The sequence below is a fragment of the Bos taurus genome, chromosome 3 (assembly GCF_002263795.3).
Source record: "Bos taurus isolate L1 Dominette 01449 registration number 42190680 breed Hereford chromosome 3, ARS-UCD2.0, whole genome shotgun sequence".
NCBI classification, from domain to species: domain Eukaryota; kingdom Metazoa; phylum Chordata; class Mammalia; order Artiodactyla; family Bovidae; genus Bos; species Bos taurus.
This window is the reverse complement of record NC_037330.1, coordinates 43,453,549-43,480,885: the sequence shown is the minus strand read 5'-3', so window position 1 is coordinate 43,480,885 and position 27,337 is coordinate 43,453,549. Positions and strand designations below refer to the sequence as shown.

General features: G+C 38.3%; 1 protein-coding gene across 10 annotated transcripts in view; it reads right to left on the bottom strand.

The window, feature by feature from the left end:
* FRRS1 (ferric chelate reductase 1) overlaps positions 1-27,337 on the bottom strand; it is a 91,954-nt gene that overhangs the window by 44,584 nt on the left and 20,033 nt on the right. For 3 of the 10 annotated variants that reach the window (XM_059884432.1, XM_059884427.1, XM_059884425.1), the window contains 2 exons: positions 24,390-24,613; positions 23,382-23,643 (listed from right to left, as the gene is read on the bottom strand). The exons of 1 other annotated variant lie outside the window; for it this stretch is intronic. In XM_059884432.1, coding sequence (XP_059740415.1) covers positions 23,382-23,408 — 27 coding nt within the window. In that variant the 5' untranslated portion in view covers positions 23,409-23,643; positions 24,390-24,613. 10 annotated transcript variants of the gene reach the window in all.

The window sequence follows — 27,337 nt, the reverse complement described above, 5'->3', positions numbered from 1 at the left end:
TCATTAAACATCTTTTAATTGTGTTACTCTAAGAACATGTGAGAAAAATAAATACGGAGGAAAGCATGTCTTTGAAAACCATGTGAGATGAGTAAGCTAGCAAATAACTAATCAAGCCTAGTTATATTTCATTAAAGCTCTAGCTTTTATTACCAGTCATTTATTTTCAATGAAAGCATCAAAGGAGTTCAAAAGTTAACCCAGACACAAAAAACTGTGGGAAGTCGCCAGTAACACCTACTCCACATCAAACAGGAAATGAGTGCAGGCACTGAGAGTCTTAATTAAAGCATAGGTGTGAAGTAAAAAGGTTTTCTCAATTATGAAAAGTCACAAAAAAGTAAAAACCGAACCAGAAGAGTTTACTATAAAAAATATAAAAATTTGGGGAAATATATTTTTTGCTATATCTTGTGGGTATTTTTAATATTTTTACCACACCCAAGGTTAAGAAATATCTTTATGACCTTACAAACATTTCAAGAGCCATCATTTACTTGTATCACACATGATAAACTCATATATTTTCTATTCCTTCCTTTTTTTTATCCTGTTACATCCTTGTTGTTGTTGTTGTTTAGTCATTAAGTCATGTCCGACTCTTTTGCAACCCCATGGACTATAGCCCTGCATGCTCCTCTGCCCATGCGATTTCCCAGGCAAGAATACTGGAGTGGGTTGCCATTTCTTTCTCCAGAGGATCTTCCTGACCCAGGGATTGAATCCATGTTTCCTCATTGGCAGGCAGGCTCTTTACCACTGAGCCACCAGGGAAGCCCTGGTTACATCCAACTGAATTGTTATTTCGTAATCTACCAATGACTCTAACCTGCAATTTGAAAACATTATTTCATGGCACATAAAGACCAGACCATTAAAGTTCAGTCTTGAAAGTTCTAATTTAGGAGGATCAGGGATTTCAGGTAAAAAAAAAAAAGGAGAGTTCTCAGAACTATAGAAGAGTATATAAGTATATAAGCCAAGCCACAAGGAGGATTTTGGAGATAGAGATGGACTTATTCAATGGAAAAAAAAGTCTGATTCTGTATTACATCATTTGTAAACCTGAACAAAAACTATAAATATGGCTAGTAAATTAGCTTTCCTTAGATATCTGAAAACTGTTCCAAAGAGGTAAACGGAGAGATCAGTATTACATGATTTTTAGAGAGGAGGGTATGTGCAATCAAGTACACATCTTGGTAAAATGTACTGTTTTTCTCAAGGAGGAGATATCTTAGTGAATGGTTTTAGTGCTCCTCTAAGTATGGGAAGATGAAAGAAACTGGGTTCATAAAATTCTCCCCTAGAAAAATCTGTCTGCAGGCCTGTCCTGCCAGTTTCCCCAGAGCACAGAGTGCCTCCTGCTGGTCTTCACTGTGAACTTTTTTCAGGGTATACCATGGGTCAGCGACTGAAGCAGCTGATGACTTGATTCCGAGGTTGAGCAACATTCTTTACAATCCCTTCCCTTTCTATCTTAACTTCAACCAGGGTTTAGTAAGCATTTTGTGACAAATTTGCCCCCCAGTAGTAGGAAGGCTCATTCCCAGATCAGCAAAGATTTCACTGATAGGCTCTCAATGTGCTATTACTGAACTAAGCCCAGTTAACAGTAGCCAAAAGTCTCCAGACCACCTGTCTTACTAGTCTGTTATGGTCCAAGAAATGGTTCCTTTTCATTGCTTCTTCCCACTACTAGTTATAATCGTTGAGCTTATAGTACTACATAGTTGGTCAATCATTTCAGGTTTCCTAATCATCACTGAATTTACCTGAGGTCAGTGACACATTTGGTAGTGCAAAAAACAATAATCATGTAAAATAGGCAGAATACAAATAATATAGCTAGTAACATAAATAAGGACATCAGTGAGTATTTAAGCTAAAGACTTTCATCAGGTGCAACCCAGTATTTCCCCAGGTCATCTGACCAGTTTGTTTTACATCAATCGCTGTCTTTAGGAGAAATAATATACTGGCTTCATACACAAAAGTGAAAGTGTTAGTCACTCAGTTGTATCTTTGCGACCCCATGGACCATAGCCCACCAGGCTCCTCTGTCCATGGAATTCTCCAGGCAATACTGGAGTGGGTAGCCATTCCCTTCTCCAGGTGATCTTCCCAACCCAGGGGTCAAACCTGGGTCTCCTGCATTGCAGGTGAATTCTTCACCGTCTGAGTTCACTAAAGATGTCTGCATGTACAAGGTAATCAACCTTGGGTAATCAACTCCTGACTGGATTGAGAAAGGAATGTTATCTTTAAAAGAGTAGCATGACTGGTGCCAGAAGAAAAATCGATCTTTATTGTTGAGGAGGTATTTGTCTGGTTAACCCATAATACAAATGCACAGTGCACACTAGAGGTGAGATAGGTGGCCAAAAGGGGCAGAGAAAAAGTTTATGTTTAAATGTTCCTTGTCTGGCAACTCACTCCAGTATTCTTGCCTGGAGAATTCCATGGACAGAGGGGCCTGGCAGGCTACTGTCCATAGGGTCACAAAGAGTTAGACATGACTGAGTGACTAACATTTTCACTTTCACTTCTCTGGCATAAAATATGAATATTTATTTCATCGTAACCATAATATAAAGACATTGCAATCCCTAAAGCACTTGAATGCTCCTTTCAGAATTTCCATCAAGCACATTCCATAATGTTTAAAATTAATAACTACTTTTTATTCAAAATTGCTTTTATTTTACTAATTAAAATTACAATGGCATCATTTTCTTTTACTTTGTTATAAGTATAAAAATTTTCAATTTGCTTATAAGTTAAACATGTTTTTGTTTATGTTTTAGCCTAGAAACAGAAGCACCATTTTTTAATAATGCTTCCATTAAAAAATGAAATTGAAATTCCAAGGTGAATGATAAATTAATTTTGGGACACAGTATGTGTAATTTCAGGATTTCATCTAGGAGCTAGGGCAAAACTGTTAAGCCTATGACCAAAAGCTAGAGGGACCGGGGTTAAAGATACCCATAGGTGTTCACCTTACAGTGGCAGAGCTAGGCATGAAGAGTTTTAGAAAAGTAGGTAGAACCAGAGAAGGATAAGGAGACTGACAAAATCAGATAAGACTAAGCGCAAGAGATACACAGAAAGCAATGAAATTTCTATAGCAATAAGAAAGGAAAGGATTAGTTTTACTATAGAGGGGGGAAGAAAGGGGACATAGTGTGAAAAAGAAGACAAAGAAACATATATTTGGTGATAAACTAGTAGAGACTACATCTAATATAATCCTTACAACAAGCATCAGTTTAGAGATGAAGAAACTGAGACCAGGAAATGTACACAAAATCCTGTACACTTTTAAGATTAGAATCCAAATCTAACTCCAACATTTGCATTCTCTTCACTTCAAATCTTTGCTCCCTCCTTGGAGACAGAGGATCTGGAAGGTGCAGTGAGAATCCAAATTTCACAACAAACAATGTGAGTGGGGGCATATTATGACAAATGAGAAATCGAAATTAGCCTACTTTATTCAGAATGTTGGGTCTACTATATGAGTCTAAGAAGCAATGTAGAGATTTCTCTCATAAAACAAAAGCCCCTGAAACAATGGATATAAAAACAACTAGTTTAATGCTTAAAAACACCATCAATAAATGATAATTGTCATCATTTATTATCACTAGTCACTTTCCATATTGCCATTATGTGCAAAGTTTCTGATGAACACCATTGTGGTTAAACAATTGAGATTTCCATGTGTTTCTTTCATCTGCATTTAATTTGTTCAAGCCTTTTGAAATATTTCAGAAAATGTGTTCCCCTTCTTGCTAGTAATTTAACTTCACCTTCATAGAAAGCTTCCATATCAAGAGTTAAACTGACTTTGATAACTGAATCTCAAATTTTAGAGAAATTGAAAACCAGGTCAAGTATTTCCAATTTCCCAGATAAAAATGTTTCAGACTCCATTTTCACAGCAGGAAGTACAGAGAAAAACAATTTTTTAAAATTAACAATTGGAGTTATGACATTTTCAGTAAAAGTTCTAAAAAACAAAGAGCATTTTAAAAAATGACACATTAACAGTCAATTTGAGATTTGTCAGGTGTGATGACAACCTAAAATGGTCGAAAAGAATTTAGAGTTTAAGTAAAAGAAAAGATAAAGGAAAACCACTGAAGAAAAAGAACCGGAAGCTCTCCAGTCTAATTCTGATTCCCCTAATCACAGCATCATCAGAAGGCTTTTTCTCTTACATGAAGATGTCATTGTCATTGGACACACAGTGTGTGACTGCTCAGTCGTGTCCGACTCTTTGCGACCCCATGGACTGTAGCCCACCAGGTTCCTCTGTCCCTAGAATTTTTCAGGCAAAAATACTGGAGTGGTTGCCATTTCCTTCTCCAGGGGATCTTCCTGACCCAGGGATTGAACCCACGTCCTCTGTAGTTCCTGCATTGGCACGCAGATTCTTTACCACTAAGCCACTTGGGAAGATATCCATCCCCAAGACTTTTTCCCTTACCCCTGCATTTCTCTACAGGCTATCCCTTCCATAGCCTCAGTTATTACCCCTGAATAATTCCCAAATCTTTCAATTGCCCCCATCCCACATTTCCATAATGCTTCAACTCAGATTTCCTAGTATCTATAGATTTCTGTTTGGATGACCATAAGCTCATTTTTTTCTGAAATGAAATTCATTATTTTTTCCTCCAAACTAGCTTTTGCATCTGACTTTCCTATTTTGATGATGGCCTATAAACATTTCTAGTCAACAGATTTGAAACCCCAAATTCTCAAGATCTGACTCCAAGCACTCTTTGAGACCCCAATTTCCAAACAAGCTCAGCAGATTCCACCTCTACTCTTCCATTCGCCTACTTATCCCTTCAGCTTCTCTCTTCTACCTTTCATTCTATTATATCTGTCTGCTGCTTTCCATTCCAACAACACCTTCAAGCATAAAGCTTTCATTACCTGTCACCCAGATTAGTGAAATCCTTTCCATTGCCTCCTTGTTTTTGCATCTCCATTCTAATCTGTCCTACAAAACACCACAAGATCATTTCTCCAAGGCACAATTCTCATTACATCACTCCTCTCTCCAAAAACCTTCTACAGCTTCTCAGGACTTATTCCATTAAGGACAAAAGCACTATGCATTTAATGTGTATTTAACCCAATCCATGCTCCAGCAACAATGTACCATTCTGGAGCAAGTACTTCACTTTCTTTCTACACTTGTTCTGTCTTCTAACTGGGACCTCCATTATGCTACACATCCAATTCCTACCCATGTAAAAACAGAAATACGTTAAATGGAAAAAAAAAAAAAAAGACACAGAAATATCTGAACACTGTTAAAAAAAAAAAAAGGTAAGTTGCCTATCATTTCATGTAAAATGCAAAAGACTAGTAATATCCAATATAAGCAAGGATGTGGAGAAGTAAGTGCTCTCATACAGTGAAGAGTCTACATCACTGCAATAGTTTTGGAGGAAATGTAACAATCTCCTACTGAACTAGAATATGTTTAACCTTTGAGGAATTTCACTTCTAGGAATTTATCCTACCAAAAAAACCCCACACAACAAACAGCACAGGAAATACAGTCAATAGTTTTTTTAAAACTTTGTATGGAGTATAGTTTATATAAATTCTAATTACTCTGTTGTATACTTGAAACTAATATAATATTGTAGGCCAACTATACTTCAATTTTTAAAAAAGAAAAGTCCACACAGTTATGCAAGGATTATTTGTAATAACAAAAATTTAAGACAATTTAGGTGTTTACAAAAATATTCTATGCTATGCATGTTCATGCTCGGTCTCTCAGTCGTGTCCAACTATTTGCCACCCCATGGACTGTGGCCCATCCTCTGTCTACAGGATTTCCCAGGCAAGAATACTGGAGTGGGTTGCCATTTCCTTCTCCAGGGAATCTTCCCAACCCAGGGATTGAAACTGTGTCTTCTGTGTCTCCTGCATTGGCAGGTGAATTCTTTACCACTGAGTCACCTGGGATGCCCCTTATTCTATGCTATCCCCAAACTCTAAAATAATGTGTACCTACGACTATGTATAACTTAAGTAATCAACAAGGATATCTATATAGCATAGAGAACTATACTCAATTTTTTGTAATAACCTATAAGGAAAAAGAATAGATACATATAAACATATATATGTGTATAAATATAACTGAATCACTTTCCTGTACACTTAAATTAACATATCATTGTAAATCAACTATACTTTAATAAAATATAAAATAAAATACTGTGTATCCATTTAAAAGAATGAAATAGAGTAAATAATTACAGGAATAACAGCTAATAATTACTGACTGCTTTCTAGGAGGCAGGAATTCTTTTAAATGCTTTGCAAATATAAACTTTTTTCACAAAATCCTAAGACATGAATCTACATGCACTTGGGTGGAGACATGCTCATGCCATAGTGATGAATGAAAAACATACTACAAAAGGATACTTAAGTTACATACAAAAGAAAAAACACCATCGTTTAACCAGTCTCAATAGCGGTTACCCGCTAGGAAAGTGTTTTCAATATGGGAAGAGGAGTGGACTTCTTTTTAATCCTTTTTAAATTGTGTATTTTTTTTTAAGCATGCAGTGCTTTGTAATTTTAAAATAGACTACAAACATGCATATGTGAAGACTGTAAAGAAACATTAAATAAACTGTAAGATGTTTAGAATTTTTTTTCAATTTTCAAATATTCTATATTACTTTTACTGTTTTTTGTTTGTTTTGTTTTCATAAAACCTCCACGCCTCTTTCAAGGTCCATTTAAAATGCTATCAACCACTCTGTCCTATGAGACAGTGTGTAGTAAGGACTCTGAAATCGCATAGACCTAGGTTTGAATCCAGCAGGCACCACCTTAGTGACTGACCTTAGGCAAATTATTTAATCTCACTGGGCAAAATTTCTTATTTTGTTAGACTATGATACCAACATCATGGGCCTTGGTGAAGATTAAATATAATAACATCTGTGAAACATTTAGCACAGTGTCTACCACAAACCAGATCTTCCATAAAATCCTTTCTTCCTTGGAATACTGCCTAATTCCACCAACTTTTAATAACTTGTCTCTTCTGGGAGGCTCCAAAAGCTGTAGTTTTTTGCTAATAAATAACGTTAATGCATTTTTTTTGCCACAACTGATTGACTTGTCTTAAGGAAGCAAAGGCATCCTACTCCCTGATTTCCTTTCACAATGACTAAGCAGACAACCTTGAAAACAGCACTCAACGCAATGCAACAGTGTGATTTCCAGAGAATCTGACATTACCTAAGCGGACAGGTGTGAAACAGAAGGTACGGTCAGCAAAAAGAATCAACATATTGGCTTATTAAAAGACTTAGTAGAACTCTTCCCCTTAATAAAAAAAAAAAAAAAAGTCCTTCAAAAAGTTAAGCTCATTGTTTTCAGTAAATCAACAGACCAAGTTTTAGCCTCCCACCTCTGCACTATTCAAGTAAACATTCAAAGCTTTCTTCCACCTTTTCTCTAATTCAGAGAAAGAAGAAAATATCTGAAGTAAAAGTTTAGCTTTATAAAGAATTATTTCTGATAATACATTTACAAACTGAAAACTCCCCCCTTTACCCCTAGGACAGCACGACAAGATATTAAAAAAAAATTAAAGGCAGAGGTAACACCTAGTCACCCCAGAGCCTCTCTAAAATTCTAAAGGCACACCAGAGCTGGGAGTGGGGGAGCTAAGATTGCTAAATTAAAAGACACTTTAAAAATCAAATAAAGGATGCCATTAGGTTAAGTAAAAAGGGAGCTTCCATTGCTAAAAATTAAGGGCAAAACACTGATGCATGAATAAAGTCAGTGCTTTTCATGATCCCAAACATGTCTCATGGGATTAAAGCTCTGTAGTCAAAGTCATGGAACATATTATTAACCTAACTCGCTAGTGAACACTCATTAGCTCAACACAAGCTCACAAGCTCCAGAACACAGTTCGTTAAGACATCCATCCTGCGTATCCGACAGCCTGGGTCAGCACAAGCGACTGCTCTCTCAGTACAGTCACTGAGCTGGAATTAATTCTTAAGCGCCTTGCAAAAAGCTCTGGCAGAAAGAAAACAGGAGACACTTACCTTGAGAAGCAAAGGCAGCCTATCCAACTTCCGGTTTTGTTAACAACTCGTATCTCTTTCTCAGCAGCTGGGTGGAGCCAGCTTACCCATAAGAAGAGAGTTTCCCAAACTAAGCAGCAAAACAGGATTTGCAAGACCGGCACTAGTCTCAGGACTCTGTTTCTGAGAATTAACCCTTCTGTTCTACACAAAGAAACAATTTTACCATTACCAACTAATCACTGTTTCACTGAGAAAATTAAATTTTTGTCTTTAACTATAAAACCATTTGAAATACAACCTGCTCTGTATAATGTTAAGTAAAGACAGAGAACCTGTTTGTGCTTAGGTAAGGGTTGCCAAATTTAGCAAAATAAAGCATAGGATGTTAAATTCAAATTTCATATAAACAACCAATCATTCATTAATATAAGCATTATCCTATGCAATATTGATGACACATTTATATTAAAAAATGATTCATTGTTTCCCTAAAATTCAAATTTACCTTCTATTTTATCTGACAGGGTTTCCCTAATTGCTCAGTTGGTAAAGAATCTGCCTGCAATGCAGGAGACCCCGGTTTGATTCCTGGGTCGGGAAGATCCGCTGGTGAAGGGATAGGCTACCCACCCCAGTATTCTTGGGCTTCCCTTGTGGCTCAGCTGGTAAAGAATCCGCCTGCGAAATGCGGGAGACCTGGGTTCCATCCCTGGGTTGGGAAGACCGCCTGGAGAAGGCCACTATTCTAGCCTGGAGAATTCCATGGACTGTATATTCCATGGGGTCACAAATGGTCGGACATGACTGAGCGACTTTCACTTAGCTTAGCTTAGTTTAGCTTAGTTTATCTGGCAACCTTATCTAGGGAATAACAATAATTAGCAGACTATTGCAATTAACTACAAAAGGTGTAATAGAATCAGACTGCATTAAAATGACACCTTTGAAAGTGCAAGTGACATAATGCAAAATAATTCTTTTATTACGCAAATTTTACTTTGGGGCTTCCCATGAGGCTCAGTGGTAAAGAATCCACCTGTCAATGCATGAGACTTAAGAGTCCTAGGTTGGATCCCTGGGTGGGGGGGAAGATCGCCTGGAGGTGGAAATGACAACCCACTCCTGTATTCTTGCCAGGATAATCCCATGGACAGAGTTGCCTAGTGGGCTACAGTCCATGGGGGTCACAAAGAGTTGGACAGACTCAGGCTGAGCATGCACACCTTGGAATTCAGGAGTTTTGTTTGTTTTTGTTTCTTTTTAAAGACTTTAGGCTTTGTTTTGCCAAGATTTTTTTGTCAAAAAAAAAAAAACAGGGCTAGGAAAAGACAATAGTAAATACTTCAGACGATGACTAGTATGTGCAGACTGAAAAACAGACTGTCACACATGCCTTGACTTGTGATCACTAGTTGGCAATCACATTAGTAAATTTTCTAAAACTTTTCTAAAAGGGAAAAGAGTAGGGAAAGAACACCATCACTTTAATCTTTAGGAACTTGCCACAAATTAACAAAAGCCCCCTTTACAGGATTTTAGAGAGAAGCTTTAAATAAAGAAGACTCTGATTTTCTATCCTAAAGCTGCTTGGAACGTGAATGAACATAAATGGAGTCAGTTGAACTTCAGTACTCCCATATTAAGGGTCAAGTGGTGACGTAACTTTCTCTAGTTATAATTAGACTCTTTCCAGGAATAGTCCCCAGTGAACACTTTACATGCCAAAAGCATGATAAAAAGTCTATAAAACAAATAATTCTTAGAATATGCTATCAATCTTTCATCCTAAAGCAATCTTAGAAAGCAGTATGATATGGCAAAAAAAACTGAATGGAGAGGTTTAGCACTATCTAAAACCACCTTTTCCAGGCTTATCATTTCCCTTAAAGTCCCCAGTCCTAATTCCCTTTATCATTCCCTCCCAGAAGCTCACCTCTTGAACTACTTGTCAGCTGCCAGAAAAGAAACGCTATTTATTAGAGTCTTCAATGGACACTGGACTCTGAGAAGTAGATACCAGCCCATTGGATCCCACTCTCAGGTCTCTAAATTAGCAGTTCTCAAATTTTGGGGTTTCAGGACCCTTTTGCAACTCCTAAAAATCATTACAGCCCCTAAGAGATGTTTGGTTATGGGGGTGATATCTGTCAATATCTATTGTATTAAAAAAATTTAATGAGATATATTTAAATACTTATTCACAAATTCCACATATTTATTTATGGACAAATGACAATAATGAACTCATAACATACAATTTTTTTTTACTCTTAATATTTTTTCCTCTTGCTGTTATAAGTGTTTTTCAAATATAAGAATTCAGTGAGAAGAGTAGTATTGTTTAAATTTTTACAAACTTCTTCTGTGCCTGGGTTAATAAAAGACAGCTGGATTCTCATACCTGCTTCTCCATTCAGTCTGTTGCAACCCAATACAACACATCGTGCAGTCACTGGAAAAACCCACTGCACACTCATGAGAGAATGAATAAGGCAAATAAAGTATAGCATGAGCAATAATAACCATCTATTAGGCTTCCATTTTGAACAAGCACATGAATTATATCTAAGTCTCACAAGGACTCTAGGCAAAAGGTATTTGTCATGGACATACTGCAGCTGAGAAGGCTAAGGCTGTGCCTGGTTAAGTAAATAGCCCAAAGTCAGGCAGATAAAAGTGGCCGACAGGGATCTAAGCCAGAGCTACTGACTCTCCATATACTGAGTCCCACTGCCAAGTATGAATGAGGGTGGATGGGCCAAACATATAAATCTTCCTATTGCAGTCAGCATGTCATTAAAAATTACATTCAGGTACAATATCTCCAATTGATTAGACCCTGCCTCAATTCCATAAAGGGTTTCCCTGACAGGTCAGTTGGTAAAGAATCTGCCTGCAATGCAGGAAACCTGGGTTCGATCCCTGGGTTGGGAAGATCCCCTGGAGAAGGGAAAGGCTACCCACTCCAGTATTCTGGCCTGGAGAATTCCATGGACTGTACAACTCCATAAAACCAAATCCACTGTCTAAAATAAACTTATTTTCACTCAGTCTTTAATTATATCTCATCAAATTTCATCCAAATTCATCCCCTCTTCTCTATCTCCAGTGCCTTCATTCTGGCTTACATCCTCATTACTTCTCAGCAGGACTATGGTCATTATCTACTAAGCACCTCCAGTTTCTCATTAACTTAACAAGCCATCCCACATGCTATCATATTAATCTTCCTAAAGTATAACCCATACCATGTAATTCTCAAAAAACCTTCACTTACTACTGAATGAATGAATGTCCATATTCCATAGATTGACAGTCAAATGAAATAATATCTGTAAATCACAGTGCCTGCCACAAAAGTATTTGTAAATGAAACATGTCATCTTCCCATGCCTCACAATAAGAAATTGTTCCAAAATTACCCATAAACTTCTGACCAAACTCTGCTCATTAAATCCACATTTTACGTGTTCTCTGACAACACAAAGCCATTCTCAGCATTAGATTAGTAGTAGCAATATTCTTCTTCATACTTTTCTTCCCACCAGTTCCAGGTCACTTCACAGTATGCTCCTCTAAACACAGCCTACTCCTTAAATTACTCAACATAATTTGACTTCTCTATGATCAATGATCCTGAACAGTATCTGCCACTTCACCCAACCCCTGGCTAGAATTATCTGTGTCTTCAAAAGGTAACTAACATTGTTACTGAGACCCAGTCTTGACTTATTTAGGTAAAATTAATCTCTTGAAAAAAATCTTTATTTCACCATAATTTCTTTTCACTATAAAAAAACTTGGAGATGATCTGAAGTCAAAAAAGTCTACTCCAATGTAAATACATAGAGGATAACTCTTTGTGGCATAGGACTTTGCTTTCTGATAATAATTCTTTTCCAGTGAGATATTTCCTTGTTGTGCTATACTGTACTGCTCTTTGTAGAAAGTCTAAGCCTTCCATTCTCCAGCTATTAATATAGAAGCCCTGTTCTACCTATTACTAATGATAATCAAAAAAATGCCACTGCACATTTCCAAAGTTGCAGCAGGAAGAAGATATAAGGTATGAGAGTGACTCCACTGTGTAAGGCTGTGATTAGATGAGTCACTCCCGATCCCAACGGAATGAAGCATTTTGCCTTTGAAGAAAATAAATGCCAACAGGGGAAAGACTCAGAGTATTACCCCATTTTAGTAATAGTTCTGCTTCTTCGGGCTTCCCGGGTAGCACTAGTGGTAAAGAACCTGCCTGCCAATGCAGGAGACATAAGAGATGCAGGTGTGAACCCTGGGTCGGGAAGATCCCCTGGAGGAGGGCATGACAACTCACTCCAGTAATCTTGCCTGGAGAATCCCATGGACAGAGGAGCCTGGTGAGCTACAGTCCATAATATAACAAAGAATCGGACATGACTGAAGAGATTTAGCACGCATGCATGCACTGCTTCTTCAGGTTGGCAGGTAAACGAGAGAAGCTTGGCTTAAAATGAAGGTGAAAAGGCAAAGGAGTGTGGTGAAAAGAGCACTAGATCATTTTAGACAAATCACTTATCCTCTCTGCTCTTGTTACCTCAAAAGTAAAAGTGAGGGGTTACAACCAGAATCATATATTCTTTAAGGTGTCACATTAAATTCTGAATGCAGTTTCTGGTGGCCAAGAAGAGGCACATAACGGACTAGAAAAATATTAGATTTTTAGGTGGTCAGTTTAAAAAAAATTATCACATCCAACAAATATTTTGTCAACTAACCTACTGTATCTCAAAGATTGTACTAGGCACTAACCTATATTTGTATAAGGAGGTTCTAAATCTACTATAATATATTGTGTCTTCCTAGGTGGGTGAGAAAGAAAGAAGGAAGGAAGGAAAGAGGAAGGGAAAGGAGGAGAAAGGGAATAAGGGAAGGGCACAATTACCTGGTAAAACTGCATGTGCCTGTAGACATGCAGTCTTGTAGTTTTCCAGACATCTGAGCATGTAATTTGTCCCATAAGACTCTTGAGAGTCCCTTGGACTGCAAGGAGATCCAACCAGTCCATCCTAAAGGAGATCAGACCTGGGTGTTCATCGGAAAGACTGATGTTGAAGCTGAAACTCCAATACTTTGGCCACCTCATGCAAAGAGTTGACTCAGTGGAAAAGACCCTGATGCTGGGAAAGATTGAGGGCAGGAGGAGAAGGGGAGAACAGAGGATAAGATGGTTGGATGGCATCACCGACTCAATGGACATGGGTTTGAGTGAACTCTGGGAGTTGGTGATGGACAGGGAGGCCTGGCGTGCTGCAATTCATGGGGTCGCAAAGAGTTAGACATGACTGAGCGACTGAACTGAACAACACTGTATATTTTATGAAGATAAATTTGGTTCAGGCTTCCACAAACACCTGCATTCTTAGATTTTCAACTTCCCTTGATGTTAATAAACACCCCAAATATAATTATAGCCCTCATCTTTTATATAATAATCAATTTCAGTCTTGTTTTCTTGCTTTCAAGCTAATTGAGCATCTCTCCATTCAAAAACTGAACTCACTCTATTTTTCTCCTAGTCGGCTGAATAATAAGTCTCCAAAAAGTTATCTACATGCAAATCTCCAGAACCTATGAATGTTACAAGGCCAAAAATAGTGCGGGGGGTGGGAGTGTTACAGATGTCACTGAGTTGTTATCTTGGATTATCCAGGTGTACCCTAACTGCAATCACAAATGTCCTGGAAAGAGAGGCAGGAGAGCACACACAAAAGGAGAGAAGACAGTGTGACCCTGGAAGTAAACACTCAAGAATGACAGCAGCCTCACAGAAACTGGAGAAGCAGGGAACAGATTTTCACCTGGAGCCTGTGCAGGGTGTGTGCTAACCTCCTGACTTTGGCCTGCTGGTATTGGTTTTGGGCTTTTGGTCTCCAGAACCGTGAGAGAATAAATTTCTGTTGTTTTAGCTACCACGTTTATGGTAATTTGTGTTGAACAGTAATAAATATTGAGGTTGCAAAGAACAAAGAGTTTTATTGGGGGTCTGAGGAACTTCAATTTGGGAGACACAGATTGGGAGAAAACCAAAACAGTGTTCTGGAGAAGAGAAAGAGTCAGGGACCCACAAACATAAAAGCCACACAGCCTGCCAAAGAACCATGACTGCCCCTGACACAAGGCAGGAAACGTCTGTCCTCGAGGAATCACGAGCTGCTCTAGGGCAAGGGCCCAGCAGGCAGATAGGCTGCCAAGAGTCCTGTAGAGTAACAATGGTCCGACAAGGATGCTGAGTAGGACAAGAATCAAAAGGCCAGATCTCATCCAGGCCAAGACGCACACAATTCACACCTGCTCAGTGGCCTCCTGGTCCACTTTAGAGAGTTTTCTTAGCAAAACCAACTCCGTTCTTTTATTTTCGTTTCACATCTGTTACAGTAGCCACAGGAAACTTGATCAATTTCTCTTTCCAATTTCTTCTTTGTTTTTTCAATTAGCAGTACCTATTTTCCTCACCACACAAGCTAAACCTGGAGATGACTTTCAACTTTTTGTCTTTTTCATATTTTATAGCTCAGAATTTTTCATCTCAGTGCCACAACCAAATTGTTAGTGGATTATATAATCTTAGTGGTCACAATCAGAAAAAAAATGTTAGGGAAATAAAATAGAAAATATCAGAGAAGATACCTTTATACGAAAAGGGTAAGTAAGTGGTGTTTCATGAGCTTTTCTGATTATGAGTAGATATGTCCTGGTTTGTGAGATAAGATGTATTTCTCACTGTGGGTAACAGCCCCAAATGTTGAAACCAACTGCTTTTCGTCTCCCCAAGCCAGTTATCAGTTCCTTCTTTCTCAATATTTTTGGGGATGAAAAAACTTTCTTCTGTCCTTCTAAATTCTTCACAATGGTCTAAGAATTAAACTGACATGAGACAGAAAAACAAGAAAAGTTTAATAAAGTGTGCCCCTGGGAGAGATGCAGGAAAACTGAGTTACTTGCCAAAATGACCTAAATGCTCACCTTGAATTCTGTCTTCAGCTAAAGACAAATGAGGATGTTGGGAGTAGTAGGTTGGAGACTTTAAAGAGGAAGAAGGTAACTGACATAGAGATAGAATAGTAAACGTTTGGTAAATGGGCCATGTAGAAGCTGTGGGACGCAGAGTGGACTCTGACCCCTGGGCCCAGCTGAGTTCCCCCTCAACACCCCCCATATCTCTGGCGATAGCTCTATTCTGGGAACAGGCCCTTTAAATTATTTAGACAGCCAACAGGTTGTAGAAGAGAGACTTCCTGAGCCTTCTCTTACTTAAAAATGATCAACCTAAATTAATCCTCATGCCAAAGAGGATTTCGGGGTGGCAAATTTTTCACCCCTATAATACTTAACATGTAGGCCTTCTTTCCACAGACTTTAGACTATCGAGGACCAAACGCAAAAACAGAACGTGTAAAAGAAAGCAAATATGGAAAAAAGGAAAAAAAAAAAACACCACCAAGCAGTCTAAAAATAGTGAATCTTTTCGTAGCTAACTATCAGTGTGCTAGGCTGGACAGTGTGCCATTGAACAACTGGAGGGAGTCAACAAAGATAAAAATCTCAGTAGGTTATGGATTCTCCAGGAAATTTGATAATCCCCATGGAGCAAACTGCTGCCATGTCTGTCCATTGGTTTCCAGCTCTGATAGGCACACGTGCACCAATACTCCCCTCCGGTCTCTTACCTCCCATCATCCGACAAAAGAGCTGACTACTGATCACAGTGATCTGAGTGCTTGGGAGAGTTGCTTGTAACTAAATGCTTCCAGAGTCTTCTCTGGGTCTAAATATTTAACACACTGTTCTCTGCTGCCCCCAGTAGGCCAAGTTTGTTCTTCTGTAGCCTAAAAATGAGATATTTGCTTTTAAGATGCTGACAATAAGACTCTAAATTTCGAACACCGAATAAATTCCTAACTTGAATCGCTAATAACTTTACTTCTCTGAGAGCAAAGGAAGCAATAACCAGAACTGTATCTCTTGAGTCAATTCTGATCAACAGAGAAAAACTGATGAACCCAAGACAGGAAATTTGAGGGGAAGAGGAAGAATTGGAAGTGGTAGCATCTATTAGTATGGGAAGATTAGTGGGAAAAGGAAAGAGCAGATTTGAAGGTTGGGAAGCAAGAGCTGAGTGATGGACATTTTAAGTTTTAAATGTCATTAAAATAGCCAAGTGAAGCTATCTGTTGATAGACATGTATGAAAATAAACATTTGAGTCATTGGTACTACAAAGTGAGCATGGATGGAAAAAAGAAGAGATCCGACAAAATGAGCTTTGGAGTTCACTAACGTTTAGAGGTTGGGAAGAACAGGCACATATACACATAAATCGTCCAATTAAATTATTCTCCAATTAAAAACACTTAGGTACCCCACTCCAGTACTCTTGCCTGGAAAATCCCATGGACGGAGGAGCCTGGTAGGCTGCAGTCCATGGGGTCGCTAAGAGTCAGACACAACTGAGCGACTTCACTTTCACTTTTCACTTTCACGCATTGGAGGAGGAAATGGCAACCCACTCCAGTGTTCTTGCCTGGAGAATCCCAGGGACGGGGGAGCCTGGTGGGCAGCCGTCTATGGGGTTGCACAGAGTCAGACACGACTGAAGTGACTTAGCAGCAGCAACCATGACAAAGAAAAAATTGTAGTCCCTTCCTTAATTAATAAAACTCAAGGATAACACGGTCTTAGAGATAATAAATATTTCTCAAGTTTTCTCTCTCACCATAGCTGGAATATCGCCTTCTTCAAGGAAGTCTTTGCTATTAAGCTCTTTTCGCATGCTCCTCATTACATCATGCTCACCCAGATATCTAGGATAATCTCTCTCACTGAAAGTCAATTGATTATGAACTTGAACCACATCTACAAAACACCTTCATAGCAATGTCTGGCTTAGTATTTGATGGAATAACTGGGGATTATAACCTAGCACAGTCAACACAATACTGCTGCTGCTGCTGCTGCTAAGTCGCTTCAGTCGTGTCCAACTCTGTGCGATCCCATAGAGGGCAGCCCACCAGGCTCCCCAGTCCCTGGGATTCTCCAGGCAAGAACACTGGAGTGGGTTGCCATTTCCCTATCCAATGCATGAAAGTGAAAAGTGAAAGTGAAGTCACTCAGTCGTGTCCGACTCTTAGTGACCCCATGGACTGCAGCCCACCAGGCTCCTCCACCCATGGGATTTTCCAGGCAAGAGTACTGGAGTGGGGTGCCATCACCTTCTTCGCAACACCATACTACTGTATCTAAAACACAGCTCCATTTAACTCTCCTTCCTTACTCTGCTTTAACTTCTTCACAGAACTTATCACTACCTGACATTATGTCTATATATTTATTTCTCTATTCGTGTATTGGCGATCTTATTTTCTAGAATGTAAGATCTGTCAGGGAAAGAATTTATCTTTCGTCTCTGATTTTAACCATTTGTTCAAATAATCTCCTATTTTGGACATTGTGTTTCATTCTGCTGTTTCATTATTATGACCAACATTAATATAAACATCTTTGTATATACATACATTCTGGGTCACTTTTCCAATATTTAATTTTTTAAAGTAATCTTTTTTAATGTCATTTTTATTAATTTTTTCAAGTTGTCTTATAGAAGTATAATTCTAAAAAGAGTGTAATTTCCCCTTTTTAGTGTAGAGTTCTGTGATTTCTGACATATGCATGAAACATATGCAATTATGTAGCCACCACAATCAAGAAATAGAGGGTTCTCATCACCTCAGAAAGTCCCTCTGTGACCCTTTAGTCAACACTCCCACCCTAAAAACCATTTGTATTAGTTTGTGAGGATTTCTGTAAGAAACTACCACAAACTGAATTTCTTAAAGAATAGAAAATCTACATCTCAAAATCCAACATCAAGTAGTCAGCCAGTTTGGTTTTTTCCAAGGGCTGAGAGGGAAGAATCAGCTGCAGCCCTCTCTCCTTTGTTTATAAATGACTGATTTCTTCCTATGTCTCTTTACATCATCTTCCCGCTATGTCTCTGTGTCCATATTTTTCTTTTTTACAAGAATAGCAGTGATACTGAATGAGGGTCTACCTAAAGGCTTCTTTTTAACTTGATTTCCCTGGTACAGACACTATTCCAATAAGGTCACATTCTGAGATCCCAGAGCTAGGACTTCAACATGTGAATTTTGGGGCAACACATAATATCATTAATCTGCTTTCTCTCCTTATAGATTTGCTTTTTCCAGAATATCATATATATCATACATAAATGAAATCATAGCCTCTATGGCCTTTTGCATCTGGCATCTTTCACTTAGCATAGTTATTTGAGATTCATCCATGTTACACGCATCAGAAGTTCGTTCCTTGTTATTGCTGAATAATTTTCCAGTGTATGTATATACTAGTTTGTTTATCCATTCACCACCTGAAAGACATTTGAGCTGTTTCCAATTTGCAGCAATTAGAAATAAAGCCACTATAAATATTTACATCTGTATGTTTAACTTAACAAGAAACTGCCAAACGGTTTTCCAAAGTGACTGTACCATTTTTTTTTTCATTCTAACCAACAATATGTGAGGATTTAAACAATGAAGGAAATTTCATTTTGTGACATCATTTGGTAATATATAAGGATATTAATTCAGCATTACAGAAATGATGGACGCATGGTGGGTATAGTTTTAACTCAGAGGTTTTCTGCCTACACCACTCCACCCCAAGAAAAGCTCTTTGTAAACAGCTTACTCAGAGAGAAGGAGACATTCTTCTCATTGCAGCAAGTTGTTTGTACATATTTAGTTCTTAAAATTTTATCAAAATAAAACATGGTTTTTAAAATCCAAGTAGTATAGAAGCCTTAGAATGAAAAGCAATGGGCTTCCCAGGTGGCTCAGTGGTAAAGAATCCATCTACCAAACAGGAGATGCAGGCTGAATTCCTGGGTCAGGAAGATCCCCTGGAGAAGGAAATGGCAACCCACTCCAGTATTCTTGTCTGGAAAATCCCATGGACAGAGGACCCTGGAGGGTAAACTCCATGGTGTCACATAAGAGTTGGACATGATTTACAACTGAACAACAGCAACAACAATAATGAAAAGCAATCATTCTGTGTTCTTCTGTCTGGTACCATCAGTTCCCAAACCTAGGGGCAAAATCTTTTTTATATGTATCTGCTTTGGTTCTTCTGGTGGTTAATATCATTTTTCTTAATGATATACTCTTCCTACTATTTCTTGATATATCTTAAGACATTTTTAATTAATTTCCTGCCACTCTGCTCACTTCTTCCCCCTATAAGTTCATATTACTATTTTTAGTTCTATGGGGAAGAGCCTGCGAACCCACTGCAGTATACTTGCCTGGAGAATGCCATGGACAGAAGAGCCCGGCGGGCTACATGAAGTTGCAAAGAATTGGACAGAACTCAGCAACTATCACTTTTGCTTTCACTTTTCACTTTCACTGGCTGCTTGTGTGACTTAATATATAAAATTCTAATAGTCTCAAATACAGACATCATCCTTTGAATTTCTCCTATAGTAGATGGGGATAATAGGACCTCTAGCATGCTATATTCATTCTTTTCCCCATCCCCTCCTGTCTTCTGTTAATAACTTGGTCAAGGTGAATAACATTTACATTCTATTCTGTAACCATAATTAAGTCTTGCCTGCTTTGCCTGTAAATTTATTTCAAAATTGAAAACAATAAAGACATCTCAGTTCAGTTCAGTCACTCAGTTGTGTCTGACTATTTGCAACCCCATGGGCTACAGCATGTCAGGCTTCCCTGTCCATCACCAACATCTATATTACAATTATTATTTTAACATTTTTCATTGAAGATTCAGGATAGATTTCCTAATTTATGTCTCCAAAGTCTTGATCCAAGTGCCACTCAGCATGACAATGTACAATACAGACTCTCTTTTCTTACTGCTCTACCCATTGTTATAAATCAGACAATTCTGTGTTGCTTCACATTTGGAGCATTGACTTTTCCATAGTGTTTAATGTTTCACTGTTTTGCCTTGGGGTTTCTTAGAATCTTCTTTGTTTCTTACAGTATAAAGAAGTAAATGCACTCCACACAGTATCCTTAGTATCATCCAGTCTCTTACTCATTCCATTTATTGGAATCACATAGCCTGATTTGTGAGTATTATTCACTTTACTCAGATATGAACTCATTTGGTGTTTTTTTGTTTGTTTAATTGTTCATTGTCTTCCTTACACACACACACACACACACACACACACACACACATCATGTTTCAATTAAAATGTAAATGTCAAGACAGCAGAGATCATCAGTCTTATTTTCCACTGTGCCTAGAATTAGTACATCCATTCAGAGAGGGGCTTGATTCACTCTCAAGTTCATTTCCACTGGCACACAAATATGTATTTCTCCCATCTTGACAAAATTTTCCTTGGTTTCATTTCTCCTGTCTATTCTAATTTTTTATGCTCCCTATTGCAATATAATGTAAGTGTTCCCTGTACTCTTAGTCTGCTCTGCATAAAAACATTAATACCATAGACTCAGTTCAGTTCAGTCGCTCAGTTGTGTCTGACTCTTTGCGACCCCATGAATTGCAGCACTCCAGGCCTCCCTGTCCATCACCATCTCCCAGAGTTCACTCAAACTCACTTCCATTGAGTCAGTGATACCATCCAGCCATCTCATTCTCTGTCGTTCCCTTCTCCTCCTGCCCCCAATCCCTCCCAGCATCAGAGTCTTTTCCAATGAGTCAACTCTATGGCTTAAATAATACATGGACATGTATTTCTCACAGTTCTGGAGACTGAGAAGTCTAAGATGAAGGTACCAGCTAATTTGGCTCCTGATTACAGCCTTCTTCCTGACTTGCAGACTACCATTTTGTTTCTATGTCCTCACCTGGCCTTCCCTTGCTGTGAAAGAGCAAGTCTCTCACTTCCTCTTCTTGTTAAGCCACTAATCTCATTCTGAGGGCCCCACCCTTATGACTTAATCTAACCCTAATTATCTCCCAAAGTCTCTATTTCCAAATACCATCACACTGAGGGTTAGGGCGTCAACATATGAATTTGATGGGACACAAAGATTCCACTCCTGGCTCTTCAAAATTCATATCCTTCGCATAGGCAATATACATTCATTCCATCCTAACAGCCCCAAAGTCTAACTCATTCCAGCAAGAACTTTAAAGTCCAAAGTGCCATCTAAATAACATCTAAATCAAGTAAGTATGAGTCTCCAAGTATCCTGAGGCATAACTCCTCTCCAGCTGTGAACCTGTGGAACCAGGCAAGTTTCCAAATCAGGCAAGCTTCCAAAATATGCCAGGCCAGACATAGGATAGATACTAGCATTCCAAAAGGGAGAAACAGGAAAAAAGGAAAAGATGGTAAATCCCAAGCAAATTCAAAATCTAGCAAGGTGAATTTCCCTCAGATCTTAAAGTTCAGGAATAATCCTTTTTGGTTCAATGCTCTGCCTTACCCACTTCCTTTTGTAGCTCTGCTGGTGAGGGTAGTGGGGGGAAGAAAGGGAAGGGGGAGATTTGAGAGGGTGAGTCATGCCTCCAAGATTCTGCAGGGTGGTCCCAGTATCATAGCTCCAGAGGGCACTCCTAATCCTCAGGCTGCCTTTGGAGGCCAGAGGCTATCTGCCTTGTTGAGACTGAGGTAGAGGCCCTGAGAATCTCTAAATCATTTGTCCCTCTTCTTGGAGAGTGGCACACATTCACAGGAAACAGTTCTATCCTCCTGTCTGGTCAAATCCAAGAAATCCAATAGTCTTCCTTTTTTAAATTTAATTTTTATTTTATGTTGGTGTATAATTGATTTACAATTTTGTTAGTTTCAGACGTACAGCAAAGTTATTCAATTATACATATACATATTTTCATTCTTTTTCAGATTCTTTTCTCATAAAGGTTATTACAGAATATTGAGGAGAGTTCCCTGTGCTATACACTAGGTCCTTCTTGATTATTTATTTTATATTTAGTTATGTATATATGTTAATCTCAAACTCTGAATTTATCCCTCTCCCCAACCATTTTGCTTTGGTAACCATTAGTTTCCTTTCAAAGTCTGTGAGTCTGTTTCTGGTTTGTAAATAATTTCATTTGTCTCATCTTTCCAGGTTCCACATAAAAGTGATGTCATATGATACCTGTCTTTCTCTGACTTACCTCTCTTAGTATGATCATTTCCAGGTCCATCTATGTTGCTACAAGTGGCATTATTTCATTCTTTTTTATGGTTAAGTAATATTCCATCATATTTACTATGCACCACCTCCTCTTTATCCATTCCTCTGTTGATGGTCATTTAGGTTGTTTCCATGTCCTGGCTATTGTAAATAGTACTGAAATGACCACTGGAGTACATGTGTCTTTTTTTGAATTATATTTCTACTCATAGTCAAGTATTTCACAGGGCATGCAACATTTTTTAAATGAAGAATAAAGTTTAATGTCAATCTAATAACTATAGCTACAGTAGTGTCAGTGCAGCAGTCCCTAAACTTTTGGCACCAGGGACTGGATTTATGGAAGGCAATTTTTCCACCGACGAGTTGGTGGGGTGGGATGGTTTCAGGACGATCCCAAGCGCATTACATTTATTTTGCACTTCACTTCTTTTACTATTACTTCGTGATATATAATGAAATAATTATACAACTCATCATAATGGAGAATCAGTGGGAGTCCTGAGCTTGTTTTCCTGCAACTAGAGTAGCTGTAGATACAGATGAAACTTCTCTTGCTCACCCACTGCTCACTGCTCTGAAGTACTGATCTGTGGCCCTGGGGGAGTTGGGGACCCTTGGTATAATGCATCTGGAAATTGACAAATTATCTGACATATTGTGAGCTCTTAGCTTTAGGCCAAGCTGCACCATTGCTGGATTTAAGAGTATTCAGGCTTATCTGGGGAACCACATAGGCAGGCCCCACAAAGCTCCCTTTGTGTGAGGAGCTAAGGTCACCTGAGAGAGAACTTTTCCCAGAGAAATCAAGCACAACAAAGCTGATCAGGTAACAGACCTTTGGTGGAAGGAGAAGGACAATTCTGAGCACAGAGTGGTGATTGTCAGTTATATTTATTTCTGAGAACAATCTCCAGGGACTTATACTGCAGTCCTGTGAAGAGGGGAGTGATGTAAGCAAAACCACAAAACTGCATATTCGTTACCTATTGTGTATAACAAATTAGCACACATTTAGTGGCTAACAACAACACACATGTACCATCTCGCACAACCTGGGTATAGCTCACCAGGTCCTCTGCTTCGGGGTCTCTCATGAAGCTTCAATCGAGGTTTCCAGCATCTCATCTGAAAGCTCAACTGGAGAGGGATCTGCTCCCAGCTTCATATGCTTGCTAGCAGGAGTCAGCGATCTCTGTCCTGCTGGACTGGGGGCCTCCGTTTCTTGCCTGCTGACAGCCAGTAGTTGCCCTAAAGTTCATTTTCACTGGGTCTCCCAGACACGGATGCTTGCTTCATGCACTCAAGTCCAGAGGCAGTCAGGGTACTCTGCTAGCAATACGGAAATTACAGCGTTATGTAATTTAATTATGAAAGTGACACCCAATCGCCTCTGCCATAATCTGTCAGTTAGAAGCTAGACACAGGTCCCACCCACGATAAAGGTAAAATGGTGACATGGGGCATGAATAAAAGGAAACAGATAAGTGGGGACCATTTTGGAGTTTCTCTGCCTCAAACTGATTTCAGAGCTCAAAGTCACTGAGGTCTCAGCAACATGGTTTTAGTACTATTTTAACAGAGTGCTACAGAAGAGAAGAGTACTTAGTGATGGAACCTCCTTGTGAATCTGAGAGCGCAGAGGAGCTTGAGGGGACTTAGGAGCCAATCTAAGGCTGAAGAGCACTAAAACACACTTAGAGTTATTTGTACTTTGGTTTAGGATTAGCCTAAAGAGGGAAATACTCACATTTGAATTCAGTAAATGTAAGTACCCACATGGTGGCAGTAGACACCAGGAAATTCTTGGTATTATCCCCCACTGAGGTAGACTAGGACAAGTTTATCTTCCTACATGGCAACTCTTGTTTTCCTTTTTGTCTCATAACATTTTTCTTAGAAGTCTCAAGAACTTCCAGGTCCTCTTCAAATGGATATGATAAGGGATTGTCTCCTTCTTTATTTATGTATACTCTACTACAGTCTCCTCAAGCCCCACAAACATGGGCTAATCCATAGAGACTCCCTCAGAAATCTCTAGACTAGAAATAGGCACCAGTCTCTATATTCACGTTTACCTCCAAGTCCCAGAGGGTACAAGCCAAGTTCTCCTAGTAATTTCATCACCATACTTCCATGACAGCTCCAGGGGAGACCTACGTGTTCTGCGGCTCAGCAAGCATCCAAGTGAGAAATAAAATGCCCCTCTCTGGCTTCTTGCAGCAAGCTTAGCAATCTTTCCAATTAGCTCTCTCAATGCTCTCCTGTGTAGATCTAATAGATTCAGCCCCAGGGAAAATGACTGCGGGAAGAAATGAAAAGAACAAAGATTCTGGAGTTATGATCAGTTTGAATAGACTCCTTTTCTATAAGAATACCCTCATAAATCAGCTACTGCTGGTGCTCCAGGTCCTAGGCAGCCCTAAAGCAAAGCCTGTTATGCAGGAAAAAATTCTGAACTAAAAACAAGCACCTCCATTAGAGTCATCCATCAACAAGAGAGCCAAAAAGGTGGTCTGGATCAATTCCAGCCTCACTCTCACCTGTTCCTAAGTACTGATAAGAAGAACACAAGGATTTCTGGACAAATAAAAGGAGGGCCTTGAGGGAAATGGGCCAGAACTCCTGCTATTATAGGCCTGTAGGTTCCCACGTTCTGTTCTATGGCACTAATGGGAGCTATTTCCACCCCAAACTTTAAAAATGTTTAGCCTCAATTACTTATTTTTAAATATTAGGGTTTTTAAAGGTTTCACAACTGGAGATAAGTGGGCCAACGCAATATTCTTCACACCCTCAGGCAGCCTCCATCCATCTAATGCAGCTGTCTGCTGAAATCTGCCAACAGGACAGTTAAAAATAGATGGCAGCTCCCTTAAAAGAGTTGCATGATTGATTTATACAGTCTTCCATAGTTATTTGTCTAGCTCAGTTGTCTCCAAACATTTTGCCTGTATACATGTAAAAGAAATTTTAAAAAGAATGTATCATTCATGAATTTTTTAAGTTGACTAATATTTTTTAATATGTTTAAAAGTTAATTTATCCTTGGATTAATATTACCTTCATGACTAGAATGAGTCAGTATTTAGCTATTCTGGTTTTTCATTTATATTTATAGCACTAAAAAAAAAATCTTATTTTTAAACTCAAGTAGATGAGAATGAGTTTTGTTAGTAAAATTTATGATATATTAATATATTTTATATCTGATAATTAGAATAACTTAACATCAGAGAAGGAGAACTTGATTTAATAAAACTGGTTTTCTGAAGTTTAGGGTACGGTATCATAGGTGATTTTTTAAAATATTTTATTTTACATTCCTTATATATTAGTTTAGGTCCTACTTTTTTAAGAGCATGAAAAAGAATGGTGGGAAAAACAGAAAGACAAATAGGAAGAGAAATAGAAAATGTATCAAGTCTAGGGATGGATTCAGGTTTTGTTGGTCTAAAGCTTATATGAGATCCAGACCTCTTTGTGAAAAGAATACATTATAAATTTAAAAAATTAGGTGGAAAAGTAAATACTTAAATAATATTAGAATAAAATTATGACAAATTATACATTTTAAAAGGATAAATTCCATAAACATCATGTAACTTAGAAAATATAAGAATAACAATATTAATTCATATCTCTTTAACAATTTTTCTACACTTATTGGCTCAATACTTTTAATCATCTCTTCAAATGACAATTCATTTTGATATCATTTTCCATGGGAAAATAGATAATCAAGTGTGTTTTCCTCAATATAGTTGATACATTTTATTACTGATAGTTTAGAAGAGCCTCTTTTTGTTTCATCATTATTGGCAGTTATTGGTTAAGCCACATCTATCATTTTCTCCCAGTTTCTTTCTTAGGAGGTGCTTCTTACCAGGGCAAGACTTAAGAGTCTCCACTCCTTTGACTGGCCAGGCTATAGCTATGGCGTGGGGGCTCAGCACCAGGGCCAGCTCCACCAGGTCCTCCCTGCCCCGCTTTCTCCCCTACCCCAGTGAGTGTGTTGCTCTGCTGTGACTCCCTCATGAGTAACTCATTATTTGGTAATAATGAGAGTATGAAAGAGTAAGGTAGTCAAACAACCACAGTTCATCACTGCAACTGTCCCATGCTACTGAATTTGGAACATCCCCTAAAGGGTGAAACTACTCCTTTACTAATGCCATGCCTCACCCTTACTAGACATTCATACAAGACAGGAAAAGGCAATGGCCTATGAAAGGTTTCTAAGAGCCTTCTCTAATACCAATACTCTGACTGTTCCTCTCAAGATTGTTTATCCCGAGTGATGCATCCTGGAAGATTTGGGATGAATAAGAGGTATTTCTTTTGAAAAGTTGGGAAATAGTGACTATAAAAGAGAATTTGAGAAAGGGAAAAGGAGAAACAGCATTTATATAAATTCTCTAATTGCTGAATATATTGTTCTCTGATTTGAGCCAACATCGATATAATTACTTCCATTATTCAAATCTTCTGTATCTTTTCTAATATTTTATCTGCTTAACCTATCATCAATTTTGTGATACATGTTGAAATATTCCATTGTGATTGTAGATTTATCAGTTTTTCCCTATAGTTTTATCCACTTTTGCTTTGTAAATATTGAGTATATATTATAGGCATATACAAGTTTAATGTTACTGTTATACATTTTTAGTCAGTTGAATCTTATTCCAGCTTTTATCCTATTATATTGTAATTACTAGTTTATTTGTATGTTTTCCATTAGAGTATTATGAGAAAGGTCAGTGTTTGACTCATGAGTAAATACCTGCTACCACTATTATAGCTCAGGCTCTCATTACCTCTTTCCTGACTATTAATATAACTTCCTAACAAGTACTAAACTGCCAATTTCAGCCCCTTGACATTTCTATTAGATTAATCTTCTTTGATTAATCTAAGAATCGGATCTTAACAGTCCTTTTTTAAAACTGTGGGTTCCTGCTGCTCACGCAATACAGTACAAACTCCATAACTCATCATTCAAATTTCTCAATGACCTGAAATT